Genomic DNA, 20512 nt, shown 5'->3' with positions numbered 1-20512 from the left:
CCCCCACCCCTATAGTAGTGGATTAATCCTAAAGCTGTTCCCCCTTTTCTACTCATGAATTGTCCAGGCAATGAGGATATATGCCCCAACCATTGACTGGGGGTCTAGAGTTCCAGCTCAGGGCTGTTCCTTACCTTGATGGATGTTTTTATTCCTCTTCTCTTATTTGTCCTCTGTCCCCAGATGACATCAGGCACTACTATGGTGAAGGCCTGGCCTTCTACTTTGGCTTCCTTGAGTACTTCACCTTTGCCCTTCTGCCTATGGCCCTCATCGGAGTACCTTACTATCTGTTTGACTGGGAGGACTACGACAAATATGTGGTCTTTGCTGTGTTTAACTTGGTCTGGTGTACTGTTATCCTGGAGGTACGGACAGTGATTTTTCAGATTTTTAAATAAACCAAATTCATACTGTCATTTTTACTACCAGTCAGCGAACTTGACTTTTAAATAATTTATATACAATGAAGTGATAATAAGAGCAGATGGATGGTGTAAGCATATTTTTGTCATAGCTTTATTGATTTACCTCAAACTGATCAGCTGAACCTCTCCTCCACTAGTTATGGAAGCGGGGCAGTGCCTCACTAGCTTACCGCTGGGGCACACTGAGCAGGAAGAGAGCCTTTGAAGAACCTCGGGCTGGTTTCCATGGTGTCCTTGGGTTCAACTCTGTGACGGGCCGCGAGGAGCCACTCTACCCCAACGCCAAGAGGCAGCTGCGTGTGTACCTTGTGTCCCTGCCCTTTGTCCTGCTCTGCATCTACCTGTCCCTCTACGTAATGATGATCTACTTCCAAATGGAAGGGTGGGCACTGACAGTGCACGACGAGGATCCCACATTCTGGACCGGCATACTGTTGTTCATCCCCAGTGTTATCTACGCTGTGGTCATAGAGATTATGAACCTCATCTACAGATATGCTGCGGAGTTCCTCACAGAGTGGGGTGAGTTGTTACTTGACACTGGAGTGTCGATACAAAAAAACATACATCAAATCAGACACTGACATCAACTGATACTCTAAATCATTTATGAAGCCAAAATCCTCGACACTATCTGTCTCCTGAATCTCAGATGTGACATTCAGCTTCTTTTAACTTAAAGGACAGTGGATATGTTCAGGTTTAGGACCTTTTGTTTGAAAAATAAGCAATTTAAAGATCTCATCTTAAAGGTTCAGTGTGTAAGATTTAGGTGAAAGGGGTCTATTAGTAGACATTTAATAAAAAATAATCCTAGTGATGTTTTCACTAGTATGTTTCCTGTAATGATTGTTCTTTTCTTTACCCTAGAATGGGTTCTATTTAAATACTTTATATTTACATTGCTAGTGGGTCCTCACTATAGAGGCCACCATCTTTTGTTACAATAGTCCAAACTGGACAATCTTATCACCTTTTATGACAACTGAAGGCTACCAGAGGTTCTACTTCAAGTTTTGAATGGGAGGGGGAGTTGAGGGGTATGCAGCTGCAACGTTCAACTTTACCACTAGATGTCACTTAATTCTACACACTGAACCTTTAAAACCTAAATAAGGTTTTGTTGCAACTCCAGATAAAATCACTTATTACATCACAAATATTGTTTATAAGCTTTTGTCCAAAGTGTTTTAAGGGTAAGGATAATACCAGCATCATGGCTTATTTGGGTCATTTGCAGAAATATTATTTTTTGTGAAAAGTGCAGAATGGTATTTTCCATCAGTGTTCTCAGGACTATTGGGACATGAACAGACGTTTCTTGACTCTTCTCTTAGTTTTGGTCTCTCAAAGTTCTCTCAGATTCATTTATTGATAATACAGCTTCCATGTTGGTCCACAAATTGGTATTCTAAGTCAAAAACCTGTGTACGTGCACAGAGGTTTTAAGGAGAAAACCATCATCCTCTTCAAGGAACCATGCACCTGCACATGTTTCACTTATTGTCACTTATTCAGAAGGATCAACTCAGGTTTAAAGTTGGCTGGAGCTAGGCTATTAGTTAAGTAAGGTCACAACTATATGCACCAGTAAGAATAAAGGAGGAAGTCATTTAATCCGGCAAGTGCAACAAGATAACATTGTGAGGGAGAAATGTAAATCCAGCCCAGTTTGTAGAAGTCATGCTACACCAGCTGCCATGAACCGGGCCACTGCCACAAGTGCAACATATTTCATTGTATCAACCCAGTCAGTGAAACACAGTTACAAGCTCTGTCTCAGGTCACGGGCTGCAACCTGTCGGAGACCGACTGCTTCATAGCTGCGCGACTAGGCTGTCCCATTTCAACGGTTCCTTCAAATGCAGCCGACAAATGGATCCTTCTATCCCAGAGACACAAAGACTCATCCACTCACACACACACACACACACACACACACACACACACACACACACACACACACACACACACACACACACACACACTCACTCAAGGGTAATAATCATCATGTGACTGGTAATAATGACAACAGCAACAACAAAATAAATTATCCCACAACTGACTATTGTGCATGATGCATTATATGAAGTAATGAGAGATGTGCTGTTTTTTGGGGCCAATCCTTTGTTTTCAAAGTCCCTGTTTCTCCCTTTGTGTTTAGAAAATCACAGACTAGAGTCTTCATATCAGAATCACCTGGTCCTCAAAGTACTAGTTGTGAGTATGAACGACTTACTTATCTTTTCAAAAATATTTCATCCTTCAGTAATCAGAGTTCAAATTATCATCACTGGCTTCATCATTATCTCTTTAGTTCAACTTCTTCAACTGCTTCGCCTCGCTCTTCTACATCGCCTTCGTCATGCACGATATGGTGCTGCTCAGACAGGTATGTCCTCCCTCCATCCACCCTTCTCTCATCCTCTCTTATTTTACTTCTGTTTCTGTCTTTCTATCTTTTTCTTCCTTCACTCACCCCACCTCTCTCGTCTTCCTCTGTGTGTATGTCCAGAGTCTGGCCACCTTGTTGATCACCAGTCAGATCTTGAATCAGTTCATGGAGGCCTTCCTGCCTTACTGGCTCCAGAGGAGACGCAACAAGAAGATGATCCACAAAGTCCAGAAGAGAAGAACTCTCGAGGACTTAAAGCTTCCTTTAGCCGACCAGGTTCGCCTGGAGGCAGAAATGAGCACGTACTTGGTATGTTTACATCCTCCCTTCTCTTATTCATTGTTATGATTTAGCAGCCTTACCCTTGAGCCTAACCTTAATCAGGTCTGTATTACTGTTTACATACGTCCATGTTGTCTTCTGCTCTTCTATCCCTCTCTTAGGGTACATTTGATGACTACCTGGAACAGTTCCTGCTGTTTGGTTATGTCAGTCTGTTCTCCTGCGTCTACCCTCTGGCTGCCGTCCTGGTGGTGTTGAACAACATCACTGAGGTTTACTCTGATGCCTTCAAGATGTGCCGCGTGTTTAAACGACCCTTCTCCGAGCCAGCAGCGAACATAGGAGTCTGGCAGGTGCGAGCAAAGACAGCTGGATATGTCAACACTTAACATTTTTAGATTCACATATAACAATATGGAGTTTTTTTTTAAATAAAGGAGTCACAGTTATACTTCACTGTGGTTAACCAAATGTTCAGCTTTATTCAGGACAATAAATTATACAGACTCCCTCTGAAATATTATCTGAGTAAGCTGTCAATGAGAACATTATACTTCCCCGGAGACAAAGTTTAGTTTAGTTTGAGTTTTAACATTTACTGTGCAGGTTGATGAAGAACAAGGGAACACTTACTCCATGCTGTGGACAAATACTTTCCATTTTTTGACTGTTTTTCTGTTTCTTTGCTCAGCTCGCCTTTGAAGCCATGAGTGTGATTGCTGTTGTGACCAACTTTGCACTGATCGGGATGTCTCCGCAAGTCAAGGCTTATTTCCCTGAGTCAGAGACCCAGCTCATTCTCTGGACAGTGGCTATTGAGGTAATTCATGTTAACATACAGTATATACACGAAGGCACTCCTATGTACATGTACACGTCATCTGAGCTGTATTTGCAGGGCATTAGTGGTATACTGATTGTTCTTGTTTGACATATTATAAAATGAAGATCAGCACAGGGGTGATGCCTACCCTATGCACTGTGCAAACACCAATCAGGCAATGCTAACTTTTTTATGTAACTAGAATGGCACTCAGGGAGCTCATTCCTCCCCCAAAGCACAACCGTCCCCTTATAAAACCACATTTAAATTCACTGGTTCCAGCTTTCTTTGAGAACTGCACTAAATTACAAAATGTTTATCTTGCAATGTAAAACAAGTGAAAAAAAAATCCTCTGTCCATCCCCGACCCAGATCAACATCAAAACCTAATTGGCTCTTTCCTTACCCATGCAACATCCTTCCAAGCTTTTTGGCAATTCGTCCAATAGTTTTTTTGTAATTCTATTATAGCTTTTAGATAGACAAACAAAACAAAATACAACCTACATGAGAGAGATAATTTTTTCATCATAATTACATAATTTATACCCTGTGGTGAAAAATGATTTGTTAATCACAAAAAAGCTGTAGATTGTGTTTCTTATCTTTTTGGTTACAAAAATTAATGCATTACTAATATAAATTACATAATTTCCTAACTTCATAATGATTTTTTGATTTACGTAAGCTTTATGTTGTGTCTATAGTCTTGAAGGAGACATGGAAACCTGAAAAATCTCTCTTTGAACTATGCATGACATCATTTTCTGACTTCATTGTGACTTCTTTATGATGTCACTTATCATGTGACATCATATGATTGTGGATAATTTTCTGATCAATAATGCCCTGCTTTTGGCTACATTGGTGCACAGACAAGGCATCACTTGTCTCATAGCAACACAACTGAAGCCCAGCCAACTTCTAAGTCTATAAGGGACAAGTCCATTTGAGTTTATAATGGGGAGACCCTTGAGAACTGTCCAGTTGGGTCAAAACAACCACATGGGGGGGTTGAGTGAATTGACTGAAACATGGAGACACAGCGCTGCTCTGTACATGTGGGTAACTTCTAGTACAATACTGTAGTTGAGGGGCTGTTGAAGATTATTGCTCACTAGATGGAGCCAGAGTCCATATGCAATCCACACAGACCTGTGAGCGATTAAGAGAGCCAAAGACAATGAGTGAGAGGGACAGATTTTATGTGCATGTGCGTCTGCATAAATACCTGTCAGACTGTTATTGTTTAGGTGTGTGTGTGTGTGTGTGTGTGCGAGCGAGGGTCACATACAGACAAATAGGGGGCTGTATTGAATGGGGTGGATGTTGCAGGGTGGGTTGTCTTTTCAGGAAATTCATACAGACACCTTTTGTTTGTTTATGCTCTAAGGGGGATACTTATTTTAACTAGTTGTTGTCTCCGAATGTAAAATGCTCCATAAAGTCCACTGTAACTCATTGTGTGGCAGTTCTCTGCTGGGGAAGAAACTGGGTCATATTGATCCACTGCATGTTTCGATTGAACGTGTGGTCCGCACTCACAGAGGTGCCTGATGAACTCCTCTGTTCATGGAAAAGTTGTTCACTATGTGTGATTTTCTTTTGCTCAGCACCTTTCAGGATGACCCTGTGTTCAATCAAACCCTCCTCTCTTTGGGTTAGATATTGACTGAGCCTCTCTCTATCCCTGAGGCCGCTGCAGGTTGAGAGCAATGAATCCATGAGTGGTGTTTTGTCCCAGGAACCCCCTTTAATGGTCCGCCGCCATTAATATTGTGGCTGTCCTGATTGCTTACACTATAGGGGAGGTGAATCATTGATATAAAACCTATGTATTCATACTTTTACCAAATGTCATAAAAATCAATACAATATCTGTTGAGATAATTTAATCAACTGACCAACAGATCCACAGCATCCTTACAAATAATATTTAATCTCTGACAGATTCATGGTGGTCTGACTCGTATGTACATTTTCAGGTGTCCACATTAACAATTGGCAGTCTTACAAACCATTAGTCCAAAATCCAGATGAGGGACTGAAAGTACCAGTTATTCAGTTATGACTATAGAGGTAAAGTGACTGTAGTTTCTGCAACGTAATTTAAAATGCTCTTGTTCAAGCGTCTTTGTCTGCTTGTTATCCAGGCTGGCCTCACTAGCAGCAGCGCCAAAGCATTTCCCACCACCGTGATGGACAAGTCATTTGAATGAGTAACTTCTTCAAAATAATGACTTAAAATAATGAGAAATCTTCCCTTTATATGGATTTGGGCTTAAAAGTCTCTCTAACTTTCCACACAGACGTAGAGAAAGCAGCTTGTAGATACTGTTGTTAAATGTGAGCTTCGTTTACAAATGACCAAGTGTATTAAAAACATGTGAGGTGTATTGGTACAGATTAATGTATAACATGTGACATTAGGTGTGACAGACCAGTTTTACAGCTGGAATGAGTTAATAGACTTTATTTAGAACACGTGAACCTTACTGGATTTTCCTTTCTGAATTCACTTTGTTGAAATACTTGATAAACTTTACAACTCTTATAACCACGGGGAGGAAGTGTCCTGGAGGTGCTGCATCCGTGCCTCTCGCAATTATTCATTATTTTCTGTTGTGAGCTGGAAAAATAGACCCTAGTGATAGTGGAGTGGGGAAAATAACCAAGTTTGAGACACGCGGCTCATGGACTCGGTTGACAAATGACGAGACATTACAGTCCCCCTTCTTAAGCAGCTTAACTGAGACCTGGTGCAAGTGTCCACTTTGTCCCATTTATTTAACTTTTCTAAACGGACGATCCACATTTCACAGCTACTTCACACCATCAATGTCCTGCTGTTCACATCTAAAAGAAGAGCCAATCCTAGCACTTCTCTCTTTAGCAGTTTTTTATTTCAGTACAAAAACATTTGTGGCACTTTTGAAAGCCGCAACACTGTACTGTACAGCCACTGCAGAGGGGTAAAGAGCCGCGTTCGGCTCCAGAGCCGCGGGTGGCCGAACCCTGTGTGGAACAAAATTTGTATGATGTATTGGACGTTTTTGTGTCTCCTGTGGCAGCAGTGTCCATCACTTTTAGCTGTCCTCTGGAAACACTGCTGTTGTCGTTTCTTCTCTCTTTGCTGCGCGTTTGTCTATTTGCTGCGCATTTCTGCAATGTGTTGTGTTGTGTTGTGAAATTGATGACGATGTGTTCTTACTTTGTTTGTGTTTTGTCAACTTGCATGTGTTTTCTTAAGTTGCTGTTCGTTGAGCTCTCAGGGCCATCCTATGAATGCCTTCTAGGGGACTGATTGAAAAAGTTGTTATCCACATTTTGTATGATATCATTGTTCATCACTTTCTATCACAGCTTATCTTTTCGCTCCTTCTTTGTGATGCTGCTATGAACAACTATAAACACATTTTTCACACAGTCTCTCTAGAGACATTCATAGTGTTGCACACAGTTATTCAGATAAAAAGCTACACAAATAGCTGTGTAACACACGATAGAGAGAGCACAAGAGGAAAGCTACTCTCTCAAGTCTGCACAGTGTAAACGGATGTGAATGTTGGGTTGTCCGTTTCGGGCAATAAACAATAAAAAGCACAGATACCTTCGGAAGAAGGGGAATAAGTCTGAACATCTGACATGTAGTTTTAAATCCAGCTTTACTCAGTTGATTTATATTCCAAATCCGGCAACTTACTTTTTATCACTTTAATGATACCGTGACCTTAACTGCCATCTTCAGAGCAAACGTAATATTTCAACCTAACAACCGAGTATGTTGAAAGAATTACAAAATCTTTAGTTTGTTGATTGCTCCATTTATTAGTTTTGTATTGTTTAGTCTGGGTTTGATGTCCAGACTCGAGGAGCTGCTAGCAGAGCTGCAGGCTTTCAATCCTGCTGATTACTCTGCCAAGGAGATGGTAGGACATGAAAGTCTCAAACTCGTGTGCTAACAGTGAGCGTATCACTGCTCATCAATCCTGTTCCCTCCATACCCTCCTGGGCCGAATAGAAGTGAACATGACTTTTTATAGCAGTAGACTGCATACTGGCCTTAGGGGTGATGTTCTCTATGTGACTTATACTCTGCCCCATCATGAAGAAGTAGAGAAGGTGAGGTGCTGCTCTGGTGAACACAGGGAAAAAAAGGAGGCCAGCACCCTGTGTTAGATTATAACCCTCTCCCTCACCATATGCATGTGCGTGTGCGTGTGCGTGTGTGTGTGTGTGTGCGTGTGGATGTGTGTGTGTGTCAGCAATCCATCCCGTATGTGATGACACATCAGATCAGTTGGACCTGTCTGTGCGTATGTGTGCGCTCTTCGCTTTAGATTGTACAACATGCCTGAGAGTGAAGGCTCAGATCGGTGTAGAGATAGAAGTGAAAAAGAGTGAGCAAATGAAAAGAAGATGCAAACAGAGGAGAGAGCAGATGGAAAAAACGATCAGTGAGGAGGGTGTTGACCGAGAAGCAGAGAGGTTGAGGGAGAGCGAGCCATGATGAACCTGAGTCACCACATGATTGTACAATCCAAGCACGTTCCTTCCTGTTACCGTTCAGCAAGATGGCTGCTATATACACTCTTCTGGAAAATTCTCTTGTTTCAGTAGCAGATAGTCAGAAAGAGGTAGACAAGAGATTAAAAAGGCATATAGAATTAAAATAGAAATAAAATAAAATTGCAGAATATGTACATAATACACCCTTCACTATGTTGTTGCTATTGTATGTAGAGCAATGGCACAGGATGATCGCACGTGGCTGTTACTGTATTTCTGCATTAGTATAAGAAGATATTAATATAAATAAATAATAGATATATGCATATTAGACTATTACTTAGGCAGTTACTTAAATAGATATAATATATATATATATATAATAGGAGTACTAAGAGGAGGGCATATGTTGCTATTAGCAGAACATCATCATCATCATAAGCCCAGCACTCTAATTTGATTAGTGCCGAGCATCAGTCACAAATGTGTTTTTCATCCAACAGTTTCAAACGTCTTTATATTTACCATTGTTTTAATCTCCATTGTTTAAATAGAAAGAGAAGATTGATTCGGAAGTCACTCAGCCCCGGTTATCGTGGTTATGGGGTTGTGGCGGGGGCAGGTGGGACGGCAGCGTCTCCTCGCTTTCCAGCAGCAGTGCTATGATACCTGGGTAATTACTTTGTAGGGCTTACACACATCACTGAGCAGTAACCAGGCAACCGGTCAGCCTGCTTCAGAAACAGAGACGCTCTTCCAGAGTCGCAGGTCTGTCTGGTATAATCTACTCATTTCGCTGCAGCCGAGCCAACAGAACTGAATAAACTGAGTCTGCTCACAAAGCTCCTCAACAGACAGGCGGTGTGATCATGACCTAATGGCACAGTAGAGTGAAAGATTAAACCTTTATATGGGATGGAAGTTGATGTGTATAAAAGCAAGAATTTTTTTACTTGACAGAAAGCTTTCGAAGACAAATTGCCGGTGTCCTGTATGTGCATGTTGCTGATGACTTGTTGACAGGATCAAGTGCCAAAAAACCTTATTATCTTTGCATCTGAACACTGAACTAAACAGACCTGCGCATGACATTAGTATGATTTACGTATATGTCAATTAACTCCAAGACATCTACAACTCACATGGTATTACTTTACAAAAATGTTCCCATTTTTTTGTTAAAGGGGACATATTATGCCCATTTTACCACAGTTGAAAGGGTTCCTTGGGGTCTTAATGAAATGTCTGTAACATACTTTGGTCAAAATACCACAAGGATCATTTAAAACAGCACCTTTTTACCCTGTCTAAAACAGCCCTCCTCAGATTGACCTGTTTTGAGTGCCCAGCCCCCCTAACATTACATTACATGTCATTTAGCTGACGCTTTTGTCCAAAGCGACTTACATTTTTAGTACACTCAACATTTATGTGGGGCCACTTAGGGGTTCAGTATCTTGCCAAGGGCACTGCGGCATGCAGATGGGGAAGAGTGGGGTTTGAACCGGCAACCTTCATGTTGGAGAGTGCCCGCTCTACCCCCTTTGCCACACCACCCCCGGTGAGCCCGGCTACAAGAGCCCCAGCTCCCCAGCGCAGCCCCGCAGTGGGAGAATTGGGAGCTTGAGCTGGCGCAGCAGCAGCATCCTTCTACACTGTTGAGTCAATGTTTAGAGGTGTCCCGGGGGTCCCTTGTTTATGCGGCCACTTAAATGTCTGACGGGTAGCAGCAGCGTTAGCTCGCTCGTCCAAGGCCATGTAGCGAGACTCCCTACATGGGCATGGTGTGACTGTGGCGTTTATTTCGGTCGTAATCCCATTTGACGCACTCTAGCGTATTGTTTCTGACACAGAGGAAACACAACAAATCGCGGGAGTTGTTTTTTTTTCAGAGTTTTTGGGACGGTAGACATGCCAGATACCCAAATTAACGTGTAGAAGCACTACAAAAGTGGAATTTTCATAATATGTCCCCTTTAAGCAAACGTGGATCATTCAGCTCGTCAACTGCTGCCATCAGTGTTGGACTATTCTCACAGTTTATCACAGCAAAACAATCACCTCAGGTTCATGGGTCTGAGCTGCTGGAAACATGCATCAGGAGGAAGAGGTGGTCAAAGGAATGGCTTCATGTCCCACAGAAAGATGACCACAGTGCTGGTTGTAATGCTGCATTTCCCATTCATATCTGTGTGTGTGGCCCAACCAAATAGTGAGTCAGGCTAACCCATCCATTGCCACGCACCTGAGTTGCAGGCACTGCTGTAACTGAGTGCGGACTAGAAATGGGACACTTAAGGGTTCATAAAGGGGCTTGTTTGGGTGCCACCAGGAAGTTAATAAGTGCTGCCATGGGACATCTGCAGCCGCCAGGCTCTTATTAAATGTTGGCAGGTATCTGTTGAAATTATAGCTCCTCTCGCTCAATGGATCCTCAGGTAGTAAAACACTTGTTTTATGCTTCTTGCATTTAAGCAGCTTGTCTATTACTGAGGGTAAACATCATATGTCATTATCGCATTTACAGCACACAGTCAGGTGTCATTTCTTTGATGCTATAGCCTGAATTAGAGATAATTAAAAAGGTTTTCCAACATATTTAAGTGATCTGGGGTCATTTCTGCTGTTTGCACCTGACCAGGTAGTGGGCAGTTAGTTTAACAGTAGGATGCATGGAGTTATCTTATATAAATGTTTATTAGAAGAAGTTACCAACATTTTTGTATTATGTTGTATAAGTTATATAAATAAGGTTTCATTTGTTATTATGTTCTTTTCATTGAATTCAGTGTGAAATATTAGCACGTTAGCTGATCCCAGCCAGGGGTTGGGTAAAAAGGTGCTGTTTTAAATGATCCTTGTGGTATTTTGACAAAAGTATGTTACAGACATTTCCTTAAAACCCCAAGGAACCATATCAACTTGTGGTAAAATGGGCATACGATGAGTCCTTTAAATCTTAAATTGAATCTAGACCTATAAAATCAAAAAGTAATATCAGCAAAGACAGAATGCTTGTTGGCACTCCACAGAAATAAAGTTCCAAATGCTCCTCTTCTCATATGTATATGTCAAATTGTCTGTATGTCCAAGGTTATTTTTAGCAGCCCACCACAGTAATTTTATTACAGACTATGTTTTAGATAATCAGATTAGTTTTAACCCACTGACATTTGTGAAAGTATCAGACCTGGAATCCCCTATGAACTAGTCTAGGGTCTTACTGTGAATGGGCTTAGGGAACTTAATCTTCCAACCTTACATTATATAACAGGACAGCCTCACAGTATTGGTTTGTTGGAAAACAATGCTTGTGTTTCTCCTTGTAGTAATGTTTTGATTATTATTGGCTGGTGTTTAGTAACACTGGGAGGAACCTAGTGTTATCACTTACATAGTTTATTCTTATGCATGGAGGCATTTTATTTGATTGTTTCCAAAATATGTGTGCTTCTGAAGTTTTTGCTCTTCAGGCTCTGAGAGTCAGTTATTTCACTTTAATGTAAATTCATGGATGCAAAGTCCTAAGTCTCAGTTTTCATTTGAGTGTGTTTACATCATAGAAAACCTTCACCTTGTAAATTCTTCCTTTAGTATTCAGACTCTGAGATTCAGCCTCATTCACTCTAATGTAAGTAAATGTACACTGCATTAAAGTCCCAGGTCTCAGCTTTAATATGAGTAGGTTATATCATAGAAAAAAAAGTAATTCTACATTAGCAGTGTCTTAGTATCTTCCGTGGTGATTGTCTCCCAGAGCTTCACTCCAGCCTCCTTCAGCTTTGATTGTGGTGAAGTGTTTCTGTCTTTAGTCTGTTCCTCGGAGATCAGGTGACTGACTCTGAGAGTGTTGAGGATATTCCACCTCATATTAGATTCACTGGAGCCATCCATGTCCAAGTCATAACAGAATCAGCACCATGTTAGAAGGACGGGGTAGTGCCATTGAGCCGCTCTTTTCCCCCCACTGTCTTCTTTCCATCAGTCTGATAAAGGATTCCCCATTCACTCCTTCACACACACATTCATAATTTGAATCTATGTGCATCACTTTCTCTATCATACATCACTCACACACTTCAGGCAGAGCTGTCAGTCTGGAGTTCAGAATGTTGCACTTTTGCATAAGGAGTTTGCGAGACAGAGATCGAACCGCCGACCTTCTGGTTAGTGGACAACCCGCTCTTTCTCCCAATCCACATCCGTCTCAACATATACAAACAGCGTATACGCAGCTTCTTTAAACTTTAAAACTTTAAATAGCCAAGTGTACTTACTTTTAAACCCTTACAGGACTGTTTTTGGACCCAGTGAATTCAAATGACCATATCACATGCTCTCTATACTTTATTAAAGACTTGATAAGACACTTTTAATGCTATATTTTATTTTAAATTGAATGTAATGAAGCCTGGAGACCAACACAAAGGCCTAACTGTCCAAATACCCAGATAGTCTCTCATGGACCATGACTGTTAGTGACAAAATAACATTATTAGTAAATGTAGTTCAGTACATTTTATGCAGTCACTGTGAAAAACACTGAGAACGATAGTTTAACCTGTGAGTTGAAATTGCATATTCCGTTCCTGTCACACATGAAATGGCAGATTTCGTTGTTCTTCATCAGTTGGATTGATGGAGGATTGAAATGCTAATTTTCCAATTAACAGTGACAGGGTGCCATGGTTACAGTATTGAGTGCTGAATACTGAGTAGTGGAAATGTCTGCCAGTCGTGTCAGCAGTTTAGTTGCCTGCTCCCATGACTCAGTGTCACACTCCTCAGGTCAGGACGCAGGCTCGTCTGAGGATGACTTTTATTCTCTGCACCAAAATGGACGAGGCAACATTTCATATTTAGGGAGTCACTTTTGCCTTAATTAGATACTTTGTCTTTTGTCTAGAGGACTCCTCAGTCATTGTGAAAGCACATGATGAATTATGTACATGAAGGAGATCAGCTAGGTCAAGTTCCTTCGAAAGCTTACTGCACTCAGTGAAGCAATGACAAAGAAAATACCTCTCAAATGTAGCATCTGTAGTTTTATCACATGCATGATGTCGGACAAAACAGAATTTATTGTCAAACCTTGAGTCAAGTGGCGTTTCACATTCTCCTCCCAGTCTTCACTCATCATCCTCTGGCTCTCTGCATAACCTTGTGCTGCTGAACGCTCCGAAAAATATAAATTAGCCCTGGATCGCATTAGCAATCAGCTAAGAGCTAGAGTGTTTATTGCGCACTTTCAATCAATATGTCAAGTCACTAAGTTCAGGGATTTCTTAGCTTCTTCTGTTTTAATTAGCTACTGTGCTGACTGGAATGACAAAATGTCTTCGTCTGTGAAATGCTGCTCCTGAGTATAAACTGTGAAACGTCTTCATTACCAGGGCTCAAAACCGTCAATGCTTTTCTCATTGAATGTTACGTGCACATAACTAGTATGTAACATCCATCATTGGACTGTTGGTGTAGGTCAGTTAAGTCAAATTAAAAGTTAAATGATGTCCGTCTTTGGAGATTGATTTCAAATTGTATATGAGCATTTAAGCTTAAAATCTTTCATCTTACTCCAATCCATTTGTTTGATCAGCTTGAAACAAAACCTTGTGTTCCACATACTGGACCATACATGAGTGCAGTACTGGGATAAGGAACAGGTTCTGAATCAGAGGAGCTGACGGCAGTTGGCTGTCCTCCAGTGGGTGTGTTCTTCATCCCTCTGTTCAGGAGGAAACACACTGATTGAGTGGTGTGCAGGTCAGCTGTCAGTCTGAGACGAACTGAGAGGAACAAGTGTGCCGAGCAAATACATGTCCAAACAAACAAGCTGCATATGTATCTGCTCATAAAACTTTATTAGCAACACAACCCAACAACACAACCCAATACTGGCTAGTTCCTTCATTTGCTCCAGATTCAAGAAGATGTTGGAAACTTTTCTCTGAGATCCTGCTCCATGTGCACATGACTGCATCACATAGTTTCAGGACAAACACACGTGTTCTTTAGCTGAGTCACTTTGCTTTGCAGAGTAAAAACTCAAAACCTGCTGAATGTTTGTATTTGCTTTTAACTGTGTAAACTGAATGTATTCATATAATGGCTGCAATGGCTGAATGCTTCTATAGACCAGAGATGAGTTTGAGGATGAATTTAAAGTTAAAACGTCTCCACACGCGATTGAGATCTGTCTGAATTCCCCCTTTCAGTGAAGATGGTTCTAGTTTAGATTCAGAGAATCATCAGACCCGAACCCAGAACATGTCATCAGACATACTCTGACCTCATGGTCTCTTTTCAGAACAATGACTATTTTTGTCCTCATTTAACTTCAAGGACATTTGTTGTGAGACTTGTCTCCCTCGTCCTGACGTCCCACTTACTCACTGTCCTTGTCTTCTGTTCTCTGTCTTTTCTCATCATGCTGTCCTGTTCTTCAGCTGAATATAAAAATTACACAATGGTTTTATTTAATATATGTTTTAGTACATTATATTGAATCTATGCAATGTGTCTGGTTGTGTGTTTTCAGCACGGACTGCTGGCCATCAAGTTCATCCTGACCTTCCTCATCCCAGACGTTCCCAAACACATCCAGATCAAACTGTCACGTCTGGAGTTCGAATCACTGGAGGCCTTCAAGAAAAAGGTAGGATTATGTGCTAGAAGTATTTCCTAATTATAATACCAATATAATTTAGATATATGTGTATATTTTTATACATGATTTTGTATATAAATAAGGAAAAATATCAGTATGCTGGTATAGCTGCCACATGCAACAGTTTTAAAGAATACAAGAGAATAGAACATTTAGTCTTATTGCAGGGTAACAAATAATGACATAGACATATTATAATAATGATTGGTTAATCTAAATAACGGCAAAAGTGAATACATTACTTCACTATATGATGTCATGTTCTGACTTCATAGTGATGTCATAATGACATTATTCCTACCATTTAGGTAGGAATTTATTTATTTTTTGATGTGTATAAACCTTAGGTCTGGTCTATCATCCTATTGGATGTAGAGATACCTGGGAAAAGGATTTTTTTTTAATTATGCATTACATACACTAGGGATACCCTGTACGGATTTTCTAATTTTTCGGTATTTTCCAAAATATTACTTAACTTTCCTTAATACAAAAGAAGATTCCCAACAAGTATTTCCAGTTTTACATTTTTGAATTTCACGATCTGTGTGTCAGGTTTTGGAAATTATAAAATGAGATATATATGTTCCGTGTGTAGGAGTTCACACATGATATCAGAGTGGACTAAGATTTGAGAGTTGCGTTGAGAGAGATGAAACCATTTTATCAGGTATTATCGTGGAGTGATTTACTCAAACATGCATTGGAACACATGTATGCAAACCCACACAAACACACACACACGCACACGCCCCTTATGAACGCTCTCGTGACTCCGTACAAACACACTGGAGTCAGTGTGGAGATCTAATGCATGTGTCCATTACATTCAGCTGGTCCACTGCTTCACATTGAGCATGAAGAATGAGCTCTTGATGCCTGTCCCAGACCACTTTGCTGAAGACAAATGGTGTGCCCTATGTTAATAGTATTGATGTGGCTCCACTGTAAAGCATTAGCTCGCTGGGCCCCGCAGACATTAGTTTGATGTGGCCCGACGGGGCTGAGTGCTTCTGTGATGAGCTCTGTGTTCATCATCCCTCTCACGTGGCTTCTGTCAGAGCTCCGTGTCGTCACAGGTTCAACCCTTCACTCAGATCCTTCACTGGGTTTATCCACAGGAACCTATCCTGTTTCCTTAAGGCAGCTTCACCATTAAATCACATGCAGAACTCAGTCAATGAAGGTCACAGTCTTTTGGAGATGGTTGGTCTAGCCGACTGATGTGCTGTATCCCACCTGCCTCAGAGTGTCAGTGAAGTTTGGTTTGATCACTGTTGTTGTTGTTGTTGTTGTTGTGGTCTCTGCAGAGGCAGCTCCATGGAGGGTGAGTAGCTCAGTCTGTGTGTAAGTTTGGATGACGCCGGGGTGACATCATGAAGTAATATTAATAATATTAATAATTATAATCTCGACTTCTTATCTAATCTAACTCCGATGTGTTTGTTGTGAACCTGAGATCTAACACACTGGGTTGTGGTTGCGAGTTTGATCCAATATTAATATCATCTGAATTAATTGTTAGATATATTAATATAATGAATTGCAGTGGATTACACAGTTTGTTTGTCGTGAGCCTTTAAAACCAGGCAGACAGAAAAGCGTTGTGAGGGAGTCAGAGCTACATGAAGGTTCATGATGAGCCTCTTGTTGTTGACAGAACTTTGGACTGTTGTGATCCTGTCATTAACGTCTGCTGTGTTTGTGGTGCACACAAGGCAGGGCAAATATATGCTAGTGCCATATTAGGGATTTAAACCATCAGAACAGTGCAAGTAGAGAAACTGCTCCTTTACCTTCATCAACACAAAATGTGTTCTGGTGATTAATTCTCCAAATGGAAACCAAACTTTGAAACTGAACCACAGGCTGAGATCCATTCTGAACCAATGGGATTGCGTCTCTCCTCTGATCAGAATCAGAATTCTTTTATTTGCCAAGTATGATTGCACATACAGGAAATTGCCTTGGTGTCGTTCGTTGGTGCACTGAACATAAAAAAGCAATATAAAAACAACAATATAAAAACAAATTAAAACAACAATATGGAACAAAAAATATACAGTACCAGAGTTACAGGCACGTGAGTTGCTAAGGTGCAGAGATTGGTGATAGTGCCAATAATATATCAAGTATAAATTATGTGCAAGGGGGTTGGGGGGGGGGGGCAGAGTCAGTGTGATGCAGGGGGCTTGTTTGTGAGCCTCACTGCCTTCGGGAAAAAACTATTCAGATGGCGCGAGGTTTTAGTCCTGATGGCCCGGAACCTTTTCCGGATGGGAGTCTCTGGAAAAGGAGGTGATGTTTGCATGAACGGCCGATCACCGTGTCACATCTGAAAAAGTAAACGGCTGAGAACAACACACAGCGTGAGAATCGTCCTTTCGCTGGATCAGTTGAGAACGAGGAGGCGTCACTGATCAGGTGCCGTCCGACTCTTCATGGATAAAGTCTAAAGAGCAGGTTAACCACGAGGAGGGTTTCAGCATTTATTGATGCTGTGAGTCATGATTATCTCTTAATCACGTTCTAAAATCACGACCAGAGCATTTTCATTTGTTTAAGAGCGATAATCTGCCGTTACACCCAGGTTGTTCCAAAACTAGATAACATACTGATGTGGGCCACTTCAGGCAATGATGTGGCCCTGCTCACCTTCTTGTGGCCCGATCAAAATGGAAGTGAGCCTTAAGTGGACACTTTGTAAAATGTGGCAAAAATATTCTAAAACAAATGTGGGATTTTTTGGGGTCAAACATGCGGTGCTCTAAACAAGGTCTTATCTGGATAGGGCCACTTTAGGTTCAATCCAGATTAGACCTTGTTTAGACCATGTGGTAAATGGTGAATATGGCCCCGAAGAGCACTTAACAAATTTGGGCCACCACCTTTAGTTGAAAAGTGGTATAGCTATGGTTAATTGTGACCACCGAAGTGCCATCATCCACACCGATTCATAAATATATATGTTTATGAATCAATAGATCCATTGCTGTGATAATCCAGGTTGGAGGCTCCCTTCTCAATGGACACTGACATCCATTCATTTTTCCCCTCGGTGGAAGTTTCCAGTCTTTCTGCTTGTTTACTGCAGTTATACGTTCCTGATGAAGTCATCCACCCCCCCCCCCCCCCCCCATACACACACACCCGGCTGGGACAGATTCTTTAATAACATCCATCTCTCCTGAACCTTAGTTCTAACTCGCCTGCTTTGCATCCAGCTCGAGGCACAGAGGATTTAATTAATTTAAAAAGTCGCTCTGCCAAGATCAGCATTCAGGGGAAAGGGTTCACTTCAACACTGTGGACTGTAATTTATCAAAGAGCAACCAGGAGCTGTAAGAGAAGCCTCGAGGTCAGCTGGACCAAAACACTGTCCTCACACACACCTGCTCAGCGCTCGCCTGTCCAACCTTCACAGACGTGTGTGGACAGATCTTTGCACCAGGATCAGGTTGTTTATTAACAGTCTAATTCATCAGTCGTCTCACTGATAAACGGGCTGTCGGCAGAATGATTCAAACAGTACCTACCTGCCAGGAAGCTCAGTGTCCCTGTGCTGAGACTCAACAGACCATGGACGACATCCTCCCTGGGCGCCCACTAACTCTCCCTTGCTTTAACAGAGACCCTGAAGGAGACAGACACTGACCTGAACGGATCTTGTTGTATTTGTAGAGTTCAGTGTGAAGGTTGGTGTGTAAACTGTGATGTTGTCATGTTCAGTGACACAGAAGCGGTCGTCTGCTCCTGGTCCTCGTTGTGTTGGACTCTCTTTAGTGACGTCGCCATGTTCCCAGATCTCGGTTTTTATTCAGGATACAAATGATTGACCAGAAAGTACAAAATGCACACTGTGATAAATAATAAGAAGAATCTGGCTAAGTGAGCAGACAGTAAATAAGACAAGGACATGATCACTGCCAACTCCTCTAACGTCCCTGTAAGGTGCAGCCACACTCGACCACACACACTCTAACACACACACTGCCCCTTTGTGTAGTGAAGCAAATGACTAACACAAACATGTTTCTGTTTGTCGTGTGCGTTTCAGAAAATGCTCGAGGCCTCGGAGCTCCGGAAGGTGGTGCAGTGAGGAGGAGAGGAGAGCGTTCCGATACTGACGGACCTCCGGCGCCCCCCCCCCGTCACAGCTTTAACACAGCATACTATTGTTTACACTGATGTGCTGCTCACACACGTTCATAGTTTCTTTATTATAGCAAATCAAAAGCTTTATTATGTCTGATTTTCTGCACAGGTGAGCTGTGTGTCTGCAGGAGCATGACAGCACCACTGAGGTTAATGGTGAGAACGGGGCAAACGGTGGTTTAGTATTTAAAAAGAGCAGACGACACAGCTGTGCGCCACACGTGTTGCTCTCCAAATGAAATGTACTGTAACGAGCTGCAGTGTTAACATGGGACGAGTGGAGAAGAGTTGGGTGAAGCCAAGTGTTCAAATCACAGAGGGATGCTGTTCTCTGACAAAATCGACTGTAGCAAACATAGAGTTTATACCAGGACCTGAATGACGAGTTGTGTGTTAAGTGTGTTTCCTCCCTTCAGTCCATCTACACTAATGGTGACTAATGACCGTGTCTACCCAGTGAACTGACCCAATAACCTGCTGCTCACTCTTCACTGTAATAAGTGATGCTGACGTCGCCCAGTAGCACATTCGCTGCTTCCACAAATCAAGTATGGAAGCTGAGAATGTTCATAAAGATTTGAATGTTTTGAGCAACCCGATGGTTATTATAGTGTTTTACCATATTCAGTCACTACCGTCTGATTTGATATCCTCTGCTTTATTCATGCTTCATATATTCAGGAAGAAATTGAAACCACTGCACCTGATTGGATCAGAGCTTTGTCTTGAAGTGGTTCTGTTCTCTCCATCATGTGATCAAACAGAAAACCTGCACATTAAACCTTCTACCTGAATTTCTAAACCTGAAAAAATAAATAAAAAATGATATAACCAAAGCAGACGAATTCAAGCTTTGAAACACACAAAGTATTTGAAGTAAAAATGATAATTGCTATGAATGACATGGTATTTAAACATTCAAGTGAACACAGTTAAGTGTTCAGTAGTGATTAATACTCAGTCATGTGCTCTGTAACTTGTATGATACAAATCATCCTTGCGTCTGTATTGGAAATATCATGGCAACAAACCGTCGAGTTGATGTGTCTTATCTCAGCATGTGATGTGAACAGGGTCTTCTATTCTAATCAGTATCGGTTTGTTCCTTCCTGTCATATATTCGTGTAACGCCCCTGGTGCCTTGAAATGCAATGCCTATCTGAATATTAGGTTTTATATGCACTGGACACAGTCCACTGGTATTTACATCCACATGTGAAGCTGTAGAGAATAAAAAGTAGATTGAAAGCTGA

The 20512-nt window shown here is 41.5% G+C and overlaps 1 protein-coding gene across 3 annotated transcripts in view; it reads left to right on the top strand.

Moving 5' to 3' along the window:
• Positions 1-20512, top strand: part of ano10a (anoctamin 10a) — a 26681-nt gene extending 6169 nt beyond the window's left edge. For all 3 annotated transcript variants that reach the window (XM_053431946.1, XM_053431944.1, XM_053431945.1), the window contains exons 6-14: positions 184-368; positions 566-950; positions 2593-2648; positions 2746-2820; positions 2944-3132; positions 3267-3458; positions 3797-3925; positions 14976-15092; positions 19162-20512. In XM_053431946.1, coding sequence (XP_053287921.1) covers positions 184-368; positions 566-950; positions 2593-2648; positions 2746-2820; positions 2944-3132; positions 3267-3458; positions 3797-3925; positions 14976-15092; positions 19162-19203 — 1370 coding nt within the window. In that variant the 3' untranslated portion in view covers positions 19204-20512. The remainder of the gene's footprint in view (positions 1-183; positions 369-565; positions 951-2592; positions 2649-2745; positions 2821-2943; positions 3133-3266; positions 3459-3796; positions 3926-14975; positions 15093-19161) is intronic.

The sequence above is a fragment of the Pleuronectes platessa genome, chromosome 10 (genome assembly GCF_947347685.1).
Source record: "Pleuronectes platessa chromosome 10, fPlePla1.1, whole genome shotgun sequence".
Taxonomy (NCBI): domain Eukaryota; kingdom Metazoa; phylum Chordata; class Actinopteri; order Pleuronectiformes; family Pleuronectidae; genus Pleuronectes; species Pleuronectes platessa.
The sequence above is the reverse complement of the archived record's forward strand: the minus strand, read 5'-3'. Positions and strand labels throughout refer to the sequence as shown.